The 16,233-nt window shown below is 50.7% G+C and overlaps 3 protein-coding genes across 14 annotated transcripts in view; 2 read left to right on the plus strand and 1 right to left on the minus strand.

Annotated features, from left to right (window-relative positions):
* Window positions 1-2,096: 2,096 nt before the first annotated feature.
* itpa (inosine triphosphatase (nucleoside triphosphate pyrophosphatase)) lies at window positions 2,097-4,475 on the minus strand. Its single transcript, XM_084675910.1, has 8 exons — window positions 4,314-4,475; window positions 4,019-4,076; window positions 3,854-3,918; window positions 3,641-3,714; window positions 3,466-3,497; window positions 3,036-3,148; window positions 2,791-2,867; window positions 2,097-2,525 (listed from the first exon to the last, which is right to left on the minus strand). Exons 1-8 carry the CDS (start codon window positions 4,458-4,460, stop codon window positions 2,390-2,392), a joined length of 702 nt encoding a protein of 233 aa, XP_084532036.1. The 5' UTR covers window positions 4,461-4,475; the 3' UTR covers window positions 2,097-2,389.
* A 92-nt stretch (window positions 4,476-4,567) lies between these two features.
* Window positions 4,568-7,948, plus strand: mettl13 (methyltransferase 13, eEF1A lysine and N-terminal methyltransferase). The gene is made up of 9 exons (XM_084675907.1): window positions 4,568-4,858; window positions 4,980-5,252; window positions 5,364-5,829; window positions 5,953-6,152; window positions 6,259-6,445; window positions 6,522-6,704; window positions 6,881-7,093; window positions 7,201-7,332; window positions 7,476-7,948. Exons 1-9 carry the CDS (start codon window positions 4,706-4,708, stop codon window positions 7,766-7,768), a joined length of 2,100 nt encoding a protein of 699 aa, XP_084532033.1. The 5' UTR covers window positions 4,568-4,705; the 3' UTR covers window positions 7,769-7,948.
* A 140-nt stretch (window positions 7,949-8,088) lies between these two features.
* Window positions 8,089-16,233, plus strand: part of dnm3a (dynamin 3a) — a 27,564-nt gene continuing 19,419 nt past the window's right edge. For 6 of the 12 annotated variants that reach the window (XM_084675894.1, XM_084675898.1, XM_084675901.1 and 3 more), the window contains exons 1-12: window positions 8,089-8,713; window positions 9,139-9,368; window positions 11,228-11,313; window positions 12,002-12,151; window positions 12,286-12,489; window positions 12,582-12,680; window positions 14,080-14,240; window positions 14,337-14,479; window positions 14,583-14,718; window positions 14,812-14,879; window positions 15,788-15,926; window positions 16,150-16,233. The exon at window positions 16,150-16,233 is cut by the window's right edge and continues 3 nt beyond it. In XM_084675894.1, coding sequence (XP_084532020.1) covers window positions 9,208-9,368; window positions 11,228-11,313; window positions 12,002-12,151; window positions 12,286-12,489; window positions 12,582-12,680; window positions 14,080-14,240; window positions 14,337-14,479; window positions 14,583-14,718; window positions 14,812-14,879; window positions 15,788-15,926; window positions 16,150-16,233 — 1,431 coding nt within the window. In that variant the 5' untranslated portion in view covers window positions 8,089-8,713; window positions 9,139-9,207. Of the gene's footprint in view, window positions 8,714-8,804; window positions 8,865-9,138; window positions 9,369-11,227; window positions 11,314-12,001; window positions 12,152-12,285; window positions 12,490-12,581; window positions 12,681-14,079; window positions 14,241-14,336; window positions 14,480-14,582; window positions 14,719-14,811; window positions 14,880-15,787; window positions 15,927-16,149 lie in introns of all 12 variants that reach the window. The other 6 variants (XM_084675899.1, XM_084675905.1, XM_084675906.1 and 3 more) reach the window with 4 other exon arrangements.

The following is a 16,233-nucleotide window of genomic DNA, read 5'->3' on the forward strand; positions in this document are numbered from 1 at the left end:
ACACACAGAGGCGTGACAATACGTTCACGCACAAAAAAATTATCCCTTTAAATCTCTTCCGAGCGATTTCACAGCGGAGAGAGTAAGGTTTATTGCCTTGGCCCTCCTGCGGGGAAGAAAGTGTTAACATGCTTACTGTAAGGAGTCCATTGAAATTGGGGGTTTCTATTAAACAGGTCTTTGGTGTTTTGTTGGACAAGTGACAGACATATACAGTCTTTCCACCTAAACACCTGTTTGTGTGCATACATTTGTGTGTAGTTTGTGTGTGTGTGTGTGCCGTTGTGTCTTGTGTGTGTGTGTGTGTCTGTGTGCTTTTCCACATCCACCGTCTCCATAAACACCTTGTTTTGTTCAGTGGCATTTTTGGCACGGTACTTCTGTCGTGCGGAACATTTGAATAGGCTTTCCATCCCTGGTGTTTATGCAAGCACTTTGACTGGAAGAGTAAACCTGTGGATGACTGATGCTGAATTGTCATTTCCTGGAAGATCCGAGCCAGAAAAGAAGCAGGGGTCCATTTTGTCTGTTCGCAGTTACTTAGTCAAAATCAATCAATCTGTCTTTACATACGTCAGGGAGGTTTACATTCTGAAGAGCAAGGTCAGGTGGAGGGTGGACTGGGAGGGTCTCTGCGTGCTGGAATATCGACGGTATCTTGTCTCGCTGTAGAGGTGCAGCAGAGCTCAGGGACAAGGAGGGCCTGACCCTTACAGTCCTGTCTCAGATATGGTTTCGACCTCTGGTGAGGTCTCAGGTCAGAATTAAATGTTCTCGTTACCTCGGTGACGACCGTGGCTGACACAAAGAAGCTATGAGATGACGAACTGCCTGTTATTGTTCGTCTGAAAACAGCTCTTTCAGTCCCCACAGGTCCTCTAACAAACCAATGAGTCGAGCCAAGCTTTCTCCGGATCTGCTGTGTTGCTCATTATTTACACAGCCCCTATGACACTAAGCAAACAGTTATCAGATGAGATTCATGGCAATAGCTTTACATGATGCACCAGTCAAGCAGAAATTCACGATCCAAGATGGTGACTCAGTCTTTCCTAAACAAACTGGAGCGCTTTACAATAAAGTCTCAATTCCTGGATGAATTAATTGATTTGTATGACAGTATAAACTCATTAGTACTGGAATCTTTAAATATTTAGTTGTGAGGAAGACCATCTTATTTTCAGGTGGTATGGACTGGGGACTGGAGAATCGCTGTTTAATTTCTCCACATCCTCCTGCATGGGTTATTTGCCTGTGTGTGTGTGTGTGGGTGGGTGGACAAATATTAAATTGTTAAATTTGCTATATGGCTTTTTGTATCAAAGAGGTTTGGGTGTGTGGGTGAGCGTGTGTTTCAGATCATGTCTACTTCAGTCAGCCCTCCTGTCTACGTGTCACTGTAGTATGTTTTCACATACCTTCGTCTGATAAATGATGATGTTACTCCCTTTCAGGCTCTGGAGAGTGAGAGCGTGTGTGTACGTGTGTGTGTATCCTGTGTGTGTGTACGTGTGTGTGTATCCTGTGTGTGTGTACGTGTGTGTGTATCCTGTGTGTGTGTACGTGTGTTTATCCTGTGTGTGTGTACGTGTGTTTATCCTGTGTGTGTGTGTGTGTGTGTACATCTGGGAGGAATCAGTCACAGATTTGGCCTGGTTCCTGCCCAGCGACACCCAGACCCCAGGTCGTTTGTTACCCAGACTTCCCTGCTGCTGCTGCTGCCTCTGCACTGAGCAGCCCTCATGCTGCCCACTCCCACCTCCTCCAGCCCCCCATCCTGTCCTCCTTCTCCCTGCCCCCCTCTGGAGGCCCCAGGAGCCAGCCTCAGGCGCAGGCCTCTGTCTGCTGCTCTCATCAGGACGCTTGGTCCTTGGCTTTGTTTCTGCTGATCTCTGGCAAGCCTTGAACCCAACGCTCAGAGGAGCGAGAGCACCTGAACCGCTTCCCAAAGCCCAGGACAGGAGACCAGTTTTAACAATCTCTACATGCAAACAATTACATTTCCATGCAAGTAGGACACAAGTAGATGCAGTGTCTGCAACTGCAACATCGTTACAACTCAGGCTTGAAACGGTAAAAAAAAATGCTACACATACTTTGTTGTACAAAAACAAATGTATTCAAACCAGTAGGTGGATAAAAAAGTCTGATGAGAACTTTTGGGAGAGGAATCCTGATGGTCACTTGGAATATAAGTTCACTGTCTTACATGCCCAAATATGAAAATATAAGAATACAGTAGGATCAGTCTGTTATATATAAACAAACAAAACAAACTAAGAGTAACTGTCATCCACAATTCAGCCCTGTGTCAGCTGAGGAACCAGAGACTTGTACAGATCCCATGGGTGAATCTCTGGTTCTCGTATCTTGGATTGACTGATGCTGGTCAGTCATCTTGTTTCTTCTTCTTGCTCTGAGGGGTGTCTTCTTTGGCCTGGGAGCAGAAGTGTTCCGACATGGCAGCCAGAGCTCGATATCTGTGAGAGATCGAGTTCTTCACCTCCTTGGGCAATTCAGCATAGCTTTTGGGAGGAAAGGGAAAATGTTTTATGGTTTTTCTCTGCTTCCAGGGGACGAATAAAGTTAATGGTTTGTGAAGGAGCTGTAAAAGATAAAAATCCTCATGCACTGCAAAAAGCATGTCACATTGATCTACAACATTCTTGGAAACCCACCATCAATCTACATCCAGGGTGTTTAACTTTATTTCCTGTTGTCTTCTGCTGCCCCCTAGTGGTGTAATTAAAATGAGCTAAAATCTCGTGTTTGGTGCAGGATTTTGCTTACGTTTTGTCATAACCATCAGGTTGGAAACAGGGGTCCCATCCAAAGTCCCTTGAGCCTCTGGGTTCTACGATACGGCCCTGAGATCCAAAAGATGCAAACAGGCATTTAGAATTTTCTGTGTTGGTACTTGAAGTTCAAGTTCTCTGTAGGTCAAACGTAATTTGCACAGGCCTAACTGTGTGCAAGTTATTCACATTTACATTTCATTTAGTCATTTGGCAGACGCTCTTATCGCATTATTCTACCTCTGTTATCCCCCTGAAGAGCTGCACGGGTTCCTGTTTTCCAGCGCAGAAGGCGAACGTGCAGAGAGCCCAGGCAGATTTATCCTCAAAGCCAGCAAGGAGCTTATGCAGACCTAGAGGACCACACAACCATTACCAGCTACCAGTTACAACCATTACCAGCAACCATCACTGACAAACAACATCTTATTTACATGTAATCATTTAGCAGACGCTCTTATCCAGAGCGACTTACAGTAAGTACAGGGACATTCTCCCCGAGGCAAGTAGGGTGAAGTGCCTTGCCAAAGGACACAACGTCCTTTTTCACAGCCAGGAATCAAACCGGCAACCTTAGATTTCTAACCCGATTCCCTAACCGCTCAGCCACCTGACTCCTTCTTATGTGTCTAAGCTAGTTGTTTCATGGTACTAAGGCAGGCTCCCTCACCTTCAGGCTTCAGTTTGTCCAGGAACCATTTACTACAAGAAAGACAAAACACGAGTGATTTATTATTCATCAATGTATAGTTTCTAACAGAACACAGTGATGGACACAGATCATGAGGACTGAGGTGGGAATCAGCTGCCTGCGTCCTTGGATCCTGGTGTGACTCAGTACTCACATGTAGGGTCCAGGGAGTCCTCCTAGGGCTCTGAAACACAAACAGGTATCCTCCACGATCACTGGGCCGTCCACCTGGGAAGATCAGAACAGCGAGGCACAGGTGTGGACTCAGGTGTGTATTATTCATCATCTGCCATACAGTGGCAGTTGTAGGCTACTTCACCTAACAAGCCAGCACTTTAAAGATTGAATACAGGCTTGCAGAACATACCTGGTTCGCTGCTTCTTTACACTTCTGGATGGAAATCTCATCGGGTTCTCCTTGGTATTCAGGCACTGGCAAACAACCAACATGGTGGTTAGATCATGGTTGGCTCAAACATAGAGGTTAGTTGCACAGTTGAGTCGTTTTCTTTCATGTGTAAATGTTACTTACAATCAATCTTCTTGGACACTAGTTTATACGGAAACTTGTCTCCTAGGATCTGCATGACCTAATGATACAGCCATTGATTAATAATATGTTTCTTAGTCGGTCACACACCACCATTATGCGTATAAAAATAGGAGCGTGAATCTGTAGTAGGTTATATTTAGTTACACGCATAGCACGTATACAGTGACTCCATTCACTGCACTATCTATCAAGCAAGTAGCCTTTCATCCCAACACATTCTGGCGTATCATGGCATGGCGCGACAGCTCAATATTTGACAGTATAATTATCCTACCTCTTCTAATTTCTTTGCATTTCCAGTCACGAAAACAACAGATCTTCCCGCGGGCATTGCCATTCTCAGTCCTACGGCTAGATAAATTCCTTCGTTGAGCGGAAGGATTTTGCGCTTGTACAATAACTCGCCGGACCGAAGAGACATCCGGGTCTGCAGCAGCCAATGACAGCCCATTATCAAGAAGCTAAGCAAATCAGAAGAGCGAGTTCGTTCTGTACAGCAAGAATATGTCGTCCGGGTGGAAAATGCCATGTGGGAAGTAAAGATGTAAGAGGCGTGTGTTCTCTGGAAAGGAGTGCATTTCCAACTGTCCTGATGAGTAGTATAATGGCTTGACAGATTGTCCGTAGAAAGATTACTGCATAGACAGCTATCTAAGTGATAAAGACATGAGTCTTTTGCCCCGTACGGCCGAAGAATTCAGTTCAGCTGAATATTGGGAGCGTTTTTTCAAAAAGAGAGGAGAAAAGGCATTTGAATGGTATGGAGACTACAACAAACTCTGCGGCGTGCTGCATAAATACATCAAACCTCGTGACAAGGTAAACATTTAGCTGGCCTACACGTTTTCTGTCAAATGTCCCATGTTTTGTCTTTATGATCGTATAGTGAGCGAGTTTATCATCACGCAGGAGGATTATGCGAACATAACTTTTCTTCCAGGTGTTGGTGGTTGGTTGCGGTAACTCGGAGCTCAGCGAACAGCTGTATGATGTTGGCTACCGACATCTCACCAACATCGACATCAGCGAGACAGTCGTGAATCACATGAACCAGCGGAACGTTGAACGACGACCCGAGCTCACCTTCCACCAGGTAGACGCCACTCAGACCCCGTACGAGGACGGCAGCTACCAGGCGTCGCTGGACAAGGGCACCCTGGACGCCATGGCTTCCGAGGAGGAGGGCGCGCTAGCGGGCAGGATGCTTACCGAGGTTAGCCACGGTTACGTCCGTCCTCCATGTCGTTTCTTCTTAATCTCGGTAAGAATTATCATTAGCCGTATCATTTGCTTATCATTAGCTGTTTGTACACTGTGTTCGCAGGTGGGCCGTGTGTTGGCTGTGGGGGGCCGGTATGTGTGTGTGACGCTAGCCCAGGAGAGCGTGATCCGTCTGGCTGTTGAACACTTCGTGGGGGTGGGCTGGGCCGTGAGGCTTCACTGCCTGGGCGACCCAGAGAGCGAGGCGTCTTCCTTCGCGCTGCCGGTCTTCGTTTTAATCTGCACCAAGTTCCGCGTGGCTCCGCCCACGCCCATCCTGGAGATGTGCCAGGGAGAAGATGGAGCCGCTGCCCGCCTCGCGCAGGTGGCAGACCTCCTCTCGGCCGTGAAGGAGAGGCAGGCATACGCCATCTTGAGGCAGAGGCTCCGCGCGGGCACTGACGCCACCTCCAGCCCCTCCCTCACCCTCTGCCACGCACCCACTGGGCGCCCCAGGTACACCCTTACGGTGCAGGACTGCTGCCCCGGAGCCAAGGTGCCCAAAGCCAACCACTTTGCAATCTTTATTGGTAAGTTGTTGCTCTACTCTCCTGTCTAAGGTCATGTATTGGACTCCTCTGACATACTGTTTGCTGTTCTGTAATAATTGAGTAATCTTCATGGTGGCTTGTATGTTCCTTTTGTCACCCCAGTGCCTCAGGGCAGAGAGACTGATTGGCTATACGGCTCGAAGGAGGGGCGTGGTCAACTAGCCGCCAGTGCCAATTTCCGCAGGCTGGTTGTCGTGGCGATGCACCGGGACCAGGAATACACTGACATGCAGGCTGTCCAATCAGAACTCTCCCCTATGGTGATGGAACTGGCTCCTCCAGGGATGCCAGCCCATCAGCAGGTAGCAAATTAGACTAATATTGTCGCCCTACAATACTACAAATGTTGTCCCGTCTGGCATCAACGTATGTGGAAAATGACTTGAAATGTGCTGTTTGTCCCTGCAGGTCCCTTTCCTGTCTGTAGGGGGCGAGCTGGGCTGGAGGGAGGTGGTGAGTCGCGGGGTCAGTGAGCTGAGTGGAGAGTTCACCGTAGAGGACGTCCGGGGAGAGGACGGAGAGCTCTACCGTCGGCTGGTCTTCCTGAAGAACGCCGGCCTCATCCAATCAGAAAGCCGCCTCATCCGCCCAGAAGGTGAGAGTTTCTCTGGTTCCGTCAGCTCGCCATGGCCGCTGTTGAGTCGAGCGCAAACAACTTTCTTCTCTTGAAGCTTCCGTGCGGAGGAAGAAAAACAGGAAGAAGGTGAAGGCGGCTGCTCCTCCACCAGTGTCATCCCCCTCCCAGGCTCCAGGGGGCGACCTGTCAGTGGACAGCGGCTATCTCTGCTGTGCTCACCATAAGGTCATGGTGGCTGGTCTTACCGTGCTGGGAGTGGGCTCAGCCCAACACAAAGGTGTGTGTGTGTGTGTGTGGGGCGCTGTAAAGATGTAATGACTACCTCGGACTTTCGCGTCTGTAGATTTGTAGTTCAGCTTTACTGTATTAAGATAATTATTTTATTACTTGACATTAGCGACCTTTAACCCCTGACCTCCAACCCTCCTTTCCTCACCCTCCTCCCCTACCTAGATGCCCCAGTGTCGGTGCTCCTTGTGGGGCTGGGGGGAGGGGGTCTGCCCCAGTTTTTGCGGGACTTTGTGCCTGGTGCCAGCGTGGAGGTGGTGGAGCTAGACCCCGCCATCCTGGAGGTGGCCCAGGGGTGGTTTGGGTTTCGACCCGATGACAGGCTGAAGGTCACCCTGGGAGACGGGCTGGAACACATCAGGACCCTGGAGAGAGACGGTCAGAGGAACTGTGATGTCACAGGAACTGTGATGTCACAGGACATGTTGTTGTCCCCGTGACAAACGCAATGTGAATGCAATGGATGTTTTCTGTCGACTCGACAGGCTCTCGTTCGTGTGACGTCGTCATGTTTGACGTGGACAGCAAGGACCCCACTGTGGGCATGAGCTGTCCTCCTCCTGCCTTTGTGGAAACGTCCTTCCTGGAGAAAGTGCGCAACCTGCTCACCCCGAGAGGTACAGTACCCCCCCCGAAACACCCCATCTTCCAGGGGATTGGTGCATTGGTTGAACATTGAGTCTACATCTGTTTATTTGCACCTTTCACTCACCCCTTTCCCTCCCTCCCTCCCTCCCTCCCTCCCTCCCTCCCTCCCCAGGTGTGTTCATGTTGAACCTGGTGTGCCGTGACCCGGCGCTCAGGAAGAGTGTTCTGCAGCGTGTGCGGGACGTGTTCCCGAGCATGCTGTCACGAGGGATCGAGGGGGAGGTCAACGAGGTGCTCCTGTGCTCGCGGGGGGGAGCAGAGGCGGACTGCGTCCCCCTTCTCCCTGCGTCTCTCGCACTGGCAGCCAAGAGCCTGCAGGGGGCGCTGAGCCTGAACAGTGCTGGCAGGACTGGCAAACCTCAGATAGACATCGCAGAGATGCTGGAAGACCTGAAAGTAGCATGAAAATGTCTGTTTTGAAGGTGATTGGAGTGAAACGAAAGAGGAGGAGGAGGATACTTATCGGAGGAGAGAGTGCGATTCTGTTCCGTTTTTTCTTTTTAGATTTTCCTAAATAAATTTTGGATGGATATTGGATGACAGTACAGATATCAACACAGTAAATTATGTTTTATTTGTCTCAAACCATTGTGTGTCTTTGGAGTGAAGCGGTGGTGGATATCAGGTCATTTTATGACTCATTCAGTCCATTGAGGATGCTGCAAACTGTAGTTATGACGCTTGTATCCTATGTCAGCACCGTTGTTCCTAACTACAGTCCAGATTCTACCATCAGTTTGTTTCATTTGAGCTATTTCTCTATTCATCTAACATGCTGAACATTTGTAAATATTTTACATAGATTCGAGGTTCATTCCTTTAGCCGGTATGAGCCGACACTACTCCCTTCCTCGCTCAGTGCCAAAGAATGCAGCCGTGTTATTTACAGTTGATGAGTCGCAAGCGGCACAGTTACAGTTGCAGACTTTCTGGAAATGGGCGGGGGACAGAGAGGACAGTACTGTCCCACTTCTGATAGCCATCGACCGGCGAGAAGGGTATAACTCGGTGTTTGTCAAATCAAACAACGATCTTACTTTGTTAATTCATGTGTCGTTATTTCGTGTAGGAGTTCTCAGAGGTGAACGTGCGTACAACCAATGTTGAGTCTGCGCAGAGGGCGGACATACATGGAACGTTAGCTCGCTGTCAGACGGTCAAACTACTTTGAAGAGTTTTTGACTTTCGTTCTGGTAATGGATCTGTAATTGGACCGAAAACTTTGGCGAGTGAAAACAAATGATTCCCAAAACTGTCTGAACAACAAACGTATTTTCAAGTGGGAAATATTCCTTAAAGCAAAACAGTTTGAAGGGACCGCTGCGCCCTGCCCCTGCGCTGCAGTGAGAGGTGCGGACCAACCAGCGACTACTCGTTTTTACACTTACTTAGACTACATGGGTGCTGAGATTAATATCCTAAAGTAACTTTTTATTCACAGAATATCAAGTGATGAAACGTCTCATAGTCTGTCTTTCATTCTTATAAATCGGATAGAAAGGTACTGTCATTAAATAAACCACTAGCTATAAAACAGAGCTAGCTATCTTATCAGTTGCTGTAGAGTTAGCTAGTCTACAGTAGCTTTTCTAGCCATTCTAGCAACCAATGAGGCTGGCAACTTGAAACTACGAATTAGTTATAAATTAATCATACATTGTTAATCATATTGTTTTATACAATTAGGGGACTTTAATTAAAACAGTGTTGGGTAACGGTAACAAACTACTATTCATCCTCAAGGACTGATTAAACTCTTGGATGGTGTTGCATAGAAGTTTGACAGGTCGGCGGTCAAGTAAGAGTCAGTTGCTCCACCCCCACAGCCAGACTCCAGTGTTGCGATGGGCAACCGAGGGATGGAGGAACTTATTCCGCTGGTGAATCGACTTCAAGATGCATTTAGCACCATCGGACAGAGCTGCAATCTGGAGCTGCCGCAGATCGCAGTCGTAGGTGGTCAGAGCGCGGGCAAGAGTTCCGTCTTGGAAAACTTCGTAGGCAGGTGAGCCAACTGTTTATCCCAATAAACTTATCCCGATACAGCAGGACTGGAGATAATCAAGAATGCCTCTTTTAATTATGACTGGTTTGAGTTTTCTACTGCATCACACTGGTGAACAATGTGTTGCACTGAAGTGATCCGAACAAGGTCGTCGTTTTGGTTCTAAAAGCGACCTCGACAGATTCCTGTCCACACTCTGGGATGGAGAGCATTCCTGACCATGGAATACTGTAGTCCCTGTATCGGGTTGTGTGGCTGCATTTAGGAGAAGTGATAGCTGGATGCCTGGCAGGACGGTGTGTGTGTGTGACATTGCCCAGGCGGTGCTGTCTCAGTGGGTCTCCACTGAGGTGTAAGTCCTGGAGCACAACCAGGAGGTCAAAGGTCAGAGGGTAACACAGGGACAGGTCAGGGGCAGAACAAGGTCTGGGGGGGGGAAAGTCTTGAGTTGTCCAGGGTGACCAGCAGATGGTTGTTATTGTCTTGGTGAAAGCTGTGCAGAGTAGAACAGGTCTTTTGTAAAAGCCTGGTTGTTTGAAAACAGACCACGCTGTTTCCATCTGGATTCTTCTGCTAATGCCTCTGGTATGGTGCTAGCTTTTGGAACGGACTGCCGTTCCAGACAGAGGCTTTAACAGAGGAGGAAGTGAGGTCGGGGAAGGGTCCGGGCCAGCCTGAGGGGGACTTGACCCAGGAGACAGACACCGGGTCTGGAGAGAGAACATCAGAGAGTTGATCAGAGCACACCGTCCAGCTCTCCACTCAGTGTCGCTATATCAGATAGAGGGAGGGAGAAAGAGAGGATAGAGAGAGTACTAGTGAGAGAAAAGAGAGAGGGGAGTGAGAGAGAGAGAGAGTCACAAAGAGAGAGAGAGAGGTTGAAGTCTCCTCCTAGTGAACTGTTAGCAGTCCTCTGCACCACGAGGGCCAGATCTCTTCAACACCTGGGCCCTCTCACTGGTGTTCCACTCTGTGGTCAATAGAAGGATCCTGTTAAGTTAAATAAACTTCCCAAACCTTAAATAGAACAGCAGGATGTTGTTACGTAAGGCAGAGGAAACATGGGCCGCGTGCGAGCATGACTCCCACCCAAGCCTGTTCCACTGACCGTACTGCTTACCAACCTGGACTTTTGTAGTTTGCTTGGAAAGATCCAACACTGTCCTGTCTATTTCACAACTGGCCGGTGGGCCCTGAAGCACTCTTATAGACAGTAGATTAGATCCCTTTCCTCTCTCCTCTCTGGAAAGGCCTACACCTAAAGCATCCATAAATAAGCATTGCAGCGGTAGTAACGATGCAGAAGCGGTATAGTGTTTCAGTATGCGTTTCTCGACACGCCTGCATTGGTTGTGACTGGTATGCCCTGCTGTGTGTGTGTGTGTGTGTGAAAGACGGAGAGAAGGAGGGAGACGTCGAGAGAGAGAGGGAGAAGCAGATAGAGAGAGGGAGGGGAGAGAGAGGAAGAAGTAGATAGAGAGAGGCAGAGGGGATGGGGAGAAAGGGAAAGAGAGGGGATAGGGAGTGAGGGATGGGGAGAGACAGAGAGGGGATGGGAGAGAGGGGATGGGGAGAGAGGGAGAGGGAGAGAGGAAGAGAGGGAGAGGGGATGGGGAGAGAGGGGATGGGGAAAGAGGGAGAGAGAGGGGATGGGGAGAGAGGGAGAGAGAGGGGATGGGGAGAGAGAGGGGATGGGGAGAGAGGGAGAGAGAGGGGATGGGGGGGGAAAGGAAGGTGAAGGGCCACAGTCAAGGCCAGGCATGAAAAGTGATATATATGTTTTGTGTGTCCCTCCCCTCTCCTCCCTCCCCTCTCCTCCCTCCCCCCCCCCCCCTCCCTCCTCTCCCTCCTCCCTCCAGGGACTTCCTCCCGCGGGGTCCAGGCATCGTGACTCGCAGACCTCTGGTGCTCCAACTCATCAGCGCTAACACAGGTACTAACACAGGTACTAGCACAGGTACTAGCACAGGTACTAACACATGACTAACACAGGCACTAACACAGGCACTAACACAGGTACTAGCACAAGTACTAACACAGGTACTAGCACAGGTACTAGCACAGGTACTAACACAGGCGCTAACACAGGCGCTAACACAGGCACTAACACAGGTACTAACACAGGTACTAGCACAGGTGCTAGCACAGGTACTAACACAGGTACTAGCACAGGTACTAGCACAGGTACTAACACAGGCGCTAACACAGGCGCTAACACAGGCACTAACACAGGTACTAACACAGGTACTAACACAGGTACTAGCACAGGTACTAGAACAGGTACTAACACAGGTACTAACACAGGTACTAACACAGGTACTAACACAGGCACTAACACAAGTACTAACACAGGCACTAACACAGGCACTAACGCAGGCACTAATGCAGGTACTAACGCAGGTACTAACGCAGGTACTAACGCAGGTCTCCTTCCAGAAGTTTGCAGCCTGTTAATTTAGAGTTTATCAGCGTGTCAGTATCAACTTCTGTCTCTAGAGGGCAGCACACCACCAGATATGGAGCTCATGATGTGTCAGACTCAGGACTGTGTTAAGATGACAGATCTTTTTTGGGGGGCTGGGCAGGCGACATGTCATCTCTGACCCCCTCACCCCTCCCCCTCCCTTCTTCAGAGTATGCAGAGTTCCTGCACTGTAAAGGGAAGAGGTTCACAGATTTCCTGGAGGTGCGGCAGGAGATTGAAGTGGAGACGGAGAGACTGACAGGAGCCAATAAGGGCATCTCTGCTGCCCCCATCCACCTGAGGATATACTCCCCTCATGGTACCCTCTGTGTGTGTGTGTGTACCGTGTGTGTGTGTGTGTGTGTGTGTGTACAGTAAAATACTGGTTGTCGTATAATACCCTACCTGTGTGTGTATACTGTAACCTTATATTGTGTGTGTGTGTGTGTGTAGTTCTGCACCTGACTCTGGTGGACCTGCCCGGCATCACCAAGGTGCCGCTGGGGGACCAGCCTGCAGACATCGAGTACCAGGTTCGAGACATGATCATGCAGTTCATCTGTAAAGACAACTGTCTCATCCTGGCCGTCACCCCCGGCAACACTGACCTGGCCAACTCGGACGCTCTCAAACTGGCCAAGGATGTCGACCCCCAGGGTAGGATGTGTGTGTGTGTGTGTGTGTGTGAAGACCCAGAGAGGGAGGTTGACTTGTTCGGAAGAAATCCGTGTTGTTGTTTTGACCTCCAGGGCTGCGGACCATCGGGGTCATCACCAAGCTGGACCTGATGGATGAGGGCACGGACGCACGGACCATCCTGGAGAACAGGCTGCTGCCTCTACGCAGGGGTAGGCTTCAGTGTGATGAGCGTGTGTGTGTGTGTGTGTGGGGGGGGGGGGGTCATGTCTTTTAGCACTAAGCAGCAGTTCAGACCAAGCTCAGCATGAGACAGGCTTTTGAAGCATCTCTCACCACGGTCCCACTGCCCAAACACACACGCACACACACACACAAATGCAATGGTAAAGACAGCCAGCTATTCTGTATGATGTAACACCTCTGTGTGTGTGTGTGTGTGAGTGTGTGTGTGTGTGTCGGTGAGCAGATACAGACAGTGACAGTGCATAGTGCTGAGCTCATGGGCTCGTGTTTCTGTCTGGACTGTGGGAGCCGGGACGGTGCCAGCAGTGTGTGTGTGTGTGTGTGTGTGTGCATGCCCCGGGGCAGGGTAAAGACAGGGTAAAGCCACAGCAGGTGCTGGCTCCTTCATGCCTACTCTCTTAGTGGAAATGCATTATCCATGGAGACCCAGGGATATGCTTCTACTGTTACCCCACAGACTGGCTCCAAACTGGGCCTTTCGACATGGAGCACATAGACAGCACTCTACCATGGAGCTCAGCCCCTCATAGACAGCACTCTACCATGGAGCTCTGCCCCTCATAGACAGCTCTCTACCATGGAGCTCAGCCCCTCATAGACAGCACTCTACCATGGAGCTCTGCCCCTCATAGACAGCACTCTACCATGGAGCTCAGCCCCTCATAGACAGCACTCTACCATGGAGCTCAGCCCCTCATAGACAGCACTCTGCCATGGAGCTCAGCCCCTCATAGACAGCACTCTACCATGGAGCTCAGCCCCTCATAGACAGCACTCTACCATGGAGCTCAGCCCCTCATAGACAGCACTCTACCATGGAGCTCAGCCCCTCATAGACAGCACTCTACCATGGAGCTCAGCCCCTCATAGACAGCACTCTACCATGGAGCTCTGCCCCTCATAGACAGCACTCTACCATGGAGCTCAGCCCCTCATAGACAGCACTCTACCATGGAGCTCAGCCCCTCATAGACAGCACTCTACCATGGAGCTCAGCCCCTCATAGCCAGCACTCTACCATGGAGCTCAGCCCCTCATAGACAGCACTCTACCATGGAGCTCAGCCCCTCATAGACAGCACTCTACCAGCCCTTCCCCTCTCTGCTCCACACTGCACTGGAGCTCTGCTCGTTCCCGCTCTGACCATAACTCCACGTTCTGAAAGACATGAGAGACACATCCCTGCATTGTCACTCATCTCCTCTATCCCCCTGCCCCCCCTCCCTCCCTCCCTCCCTCCCTCCCTCCCTCCCTCCCTCCCTCCCTCCCTCCCTCCCTCCCTCCCTCCCTCCCTCCCTCCCTCCCTCCCTCCCTCCCTCCCTCCCTCCCTCCCTCCCTCCCTCCCTCCCTCTCCCCCCCCCCCAGGGTATGTAGGGGTGGTGAACCGCGGTCAGAAGGACGTCGAGGACAGGAAGGACATCAGCGAGGCGCTGGCTGCAGAGAGGACCTTCTTCCTGTCACACCCCTCCTACAAACACATGGCAGACCGCATGGGCTCACTGCACCTCCAGAGAGTCCTCAATCAGGTCCACACACACACATACACACACATACACACACACACATACACACATACCCACGCATGTGTCATCACGTTACATGTGTGTGGTGCTTCTGTGCAGCAACTGACCAATCACATCCGGGAGATGCTGCCCGCGTTCCGCGGCCGTGTGCAGGCCCAGCTGCTGGTGCTGGGGCGCGAGGCGGAGGAGTACCGCCAACACCCCTCGGACGACCCCGCTCGCAAGACCAAGGCTCTGCTGCAGTCAGTCAACACCTCTGTGTGTGTGTGTGGGTGTGTGTGTGTTCACCTACCTGTTTGTGCGTAGCTAAGATAATGTGTGTGTGTGTGTGTGTGTGTGCCGTAGGTTGATGCAGCATTTTGCGGTGGACTTTGAGAAGTGCATCGAGGGCTGTGGGCCCCAGGTGAACACAGAGGAGCTTTCCGGAGGAGCCAGGATCAACCGCATCTTCCACCAACGCTTCCCCCTCCAACTGGTCCAGGTGAGCCTTCACACCCTCCTTAACCCTCCACAGTGTGTGTGTGTGTGTGTGTGTGTGTGTGTGACACTGATGAGCTGAAACCTTGGGACTCAGATGGAGTGTGAGGAGATGGATGTACGCCGGGAGATCACCTACGCCATCAAGAACATCCACGGTATCAGGTGTGCTCTCTCTCTCTCTCTCTCTCTCTCTCTCTCTCTCTCTCTCTCTCTCTCTCTCTCTCTCTCTCTCTCTCTCTCTCTCTCTCTCTCTCTCTCTCTCTCTCTCTCTCTCTCTCTCTCTCTCTCTGTCTCTGTCTCCCTCTCTCTCTCTCTCTCTCTCTCTCTCTCTCTCTCTCTCTCTCTCTCTCTCTCTCTCTCTCTCTCTCTCTCTCTCTGTTCTCTTCCTTCTCGCCCTCCTCTCACTGTCTCTGTTCTTCTCTGCATCTCTTCCTCACTTTCTCCCCTCTGGTTCTTCCTTCCATCCGTCCCTCACTCTCTCTCTCTCTCTCTCTCTGTCTGTCTTTGTCTCTCTGTCTGAGCCTCTCTCTCTCTGTCTCTCTCTCTCTGTCTGACCCTCTCTCTCTCTCTGTCTGACCCTCTCTCTCTCTCTCTCTCTCTCTCTCTCTCTCTCGTCTGACCCCCTCTCTCTCTCTCTCTCTCTCTCTCTCTCTCTCTCTCTCTCTCTGTCTCTCTCTGTCTCTCTCTCTCTCTCTCTCTCTCTCTCTCTCTCTGTCTCTCTCTCTCTCTCTCTCTCTCTCTCTCTCTCTCTCTCTCTCTCTCTCTCTCTCTCTCTGTCTGACCCCCTCTCTCTCTCTCTCTCTCTCTCTCTCTCTGTCTGACCCTCTCTCTCTCTCTCTCTCTCTCTCTCTGTCTGACCCCCTCTCTCTCTCTCTCTCTCTCTCTCTCTCTCTCTCTCTCTCTGTCTCTCTCTCTCTCTCTCTCTCTCTGTCTCTCTCTGTCTCTCTCTGTCTCTCTCTCTCTCTCTCTCTCTCTCTCTCTCTCTCTCTCTCTCTCTCTGTCTGACCCCCTCTCTCTCTCTCTGTCTCTCTCTGTCTCTCTCTGTCTCTCTCTCTCCTCCCTCTCTGCAGGACAGGTCTGTTCACCCCAGACATGGCCTTTGAGGCCATAGTGAAGAGACAGATTCTGACTCTGAAGGCTCCCTGTCTCAGATGTGTTGATATGGTCATCCAGGAACTCATCGCCACTGTGCGCCAGTGCACCATCAGGGTACACTACCTGTCTGCCTGTCTGCCTGTCTGTCTGTCTGCCTGTCTGTCTGTCTGTCTGTCTGTCTGTCTGTCTGTCTGTCTGTCTGTCTGTCTGCCTGTCTGCCTGTCTGCCTGTCTGTCTGCCTGTCTGCCTGCCTGTCTGCTTGTCTGCCTGTCTGCCTGTCTGCCTGCCTATGTGTGTGTGTGGAGATATCTCTCAGTGTGGTGTCTCCCGTCTCTAGCTGGGCTCGTTTCCTAGGCTACAAGAGGAGACCGAGAGGATTGTGACATCACACATCAGAGAACGAGAGAGCACAGCCAAACAC

Source organism: Hypomesus nipponensis, chromosome 16 (assembly GCF_054491055.1).
Source record: "Hypomesus nipponensis isolate SF chromosome 16, ASM5449105v1, whole genome shotgun sequence".
In the NCBI taxonomy this organism is placed as follows: Eukaryota; Metazoa; Chordata; class Actinopteri; order Osmeriformes; family Osmeridae; genus Hypomesus; species Hypomesus nipponensis.

What these genes read in the sequence shown, in the direction of transcription:
- itpa (XM_084675910.1), bottom strand. Translation starts at nt 4,460, where the DNA reads ATGTCTCTTCGGTCCGGCGAGTTATTGTACAAGCGCAAAATCCTTCCG. An exon ending in GTAAAGAAGCAGCGAACCAG is followed by an intron (nt 3,715 to 3,853) that starts GTATGTTCTGCA and finishes TGATCTTCCCAG; the next exon opens with GTGGACGGCCCAGTGATCGT. An exon ending in CCTGATGGTTATGACAAAAC is followed by an intron (nt 2,526 to 2,790) that starts GTAAGCAAAATC and finishes TCCTCCCAAAAG; the next exon opens with CTATGCTGAATTGCCCAAGG.
- mettl13 (XM_084675907.1), top strand. Translation starts at nt 4,706, where the DNA reads ATGAGTCTTTTGCCCCGTACGGCCGAAGAATTCAGTTCAGCTGAATAT. An exon ending in CAGGACCCTGGAGAGAGACG is followed by an intron (nt 7,094 to 7,200) that starts GTCAGAGGAACT and finishes TCGACTCGACAG; the next exon opens with GCTCTCGTTCGTGTGACGTC. An exon ending in CAACCTGCTCACCCCGAGAG is followed by an intron (nt 7,333 to 7,475) that starts GTACAGTACCCC and finishes CTCCCTCCCCAG; the next exon opens with GTGTGTTCATGTTGAACCTG.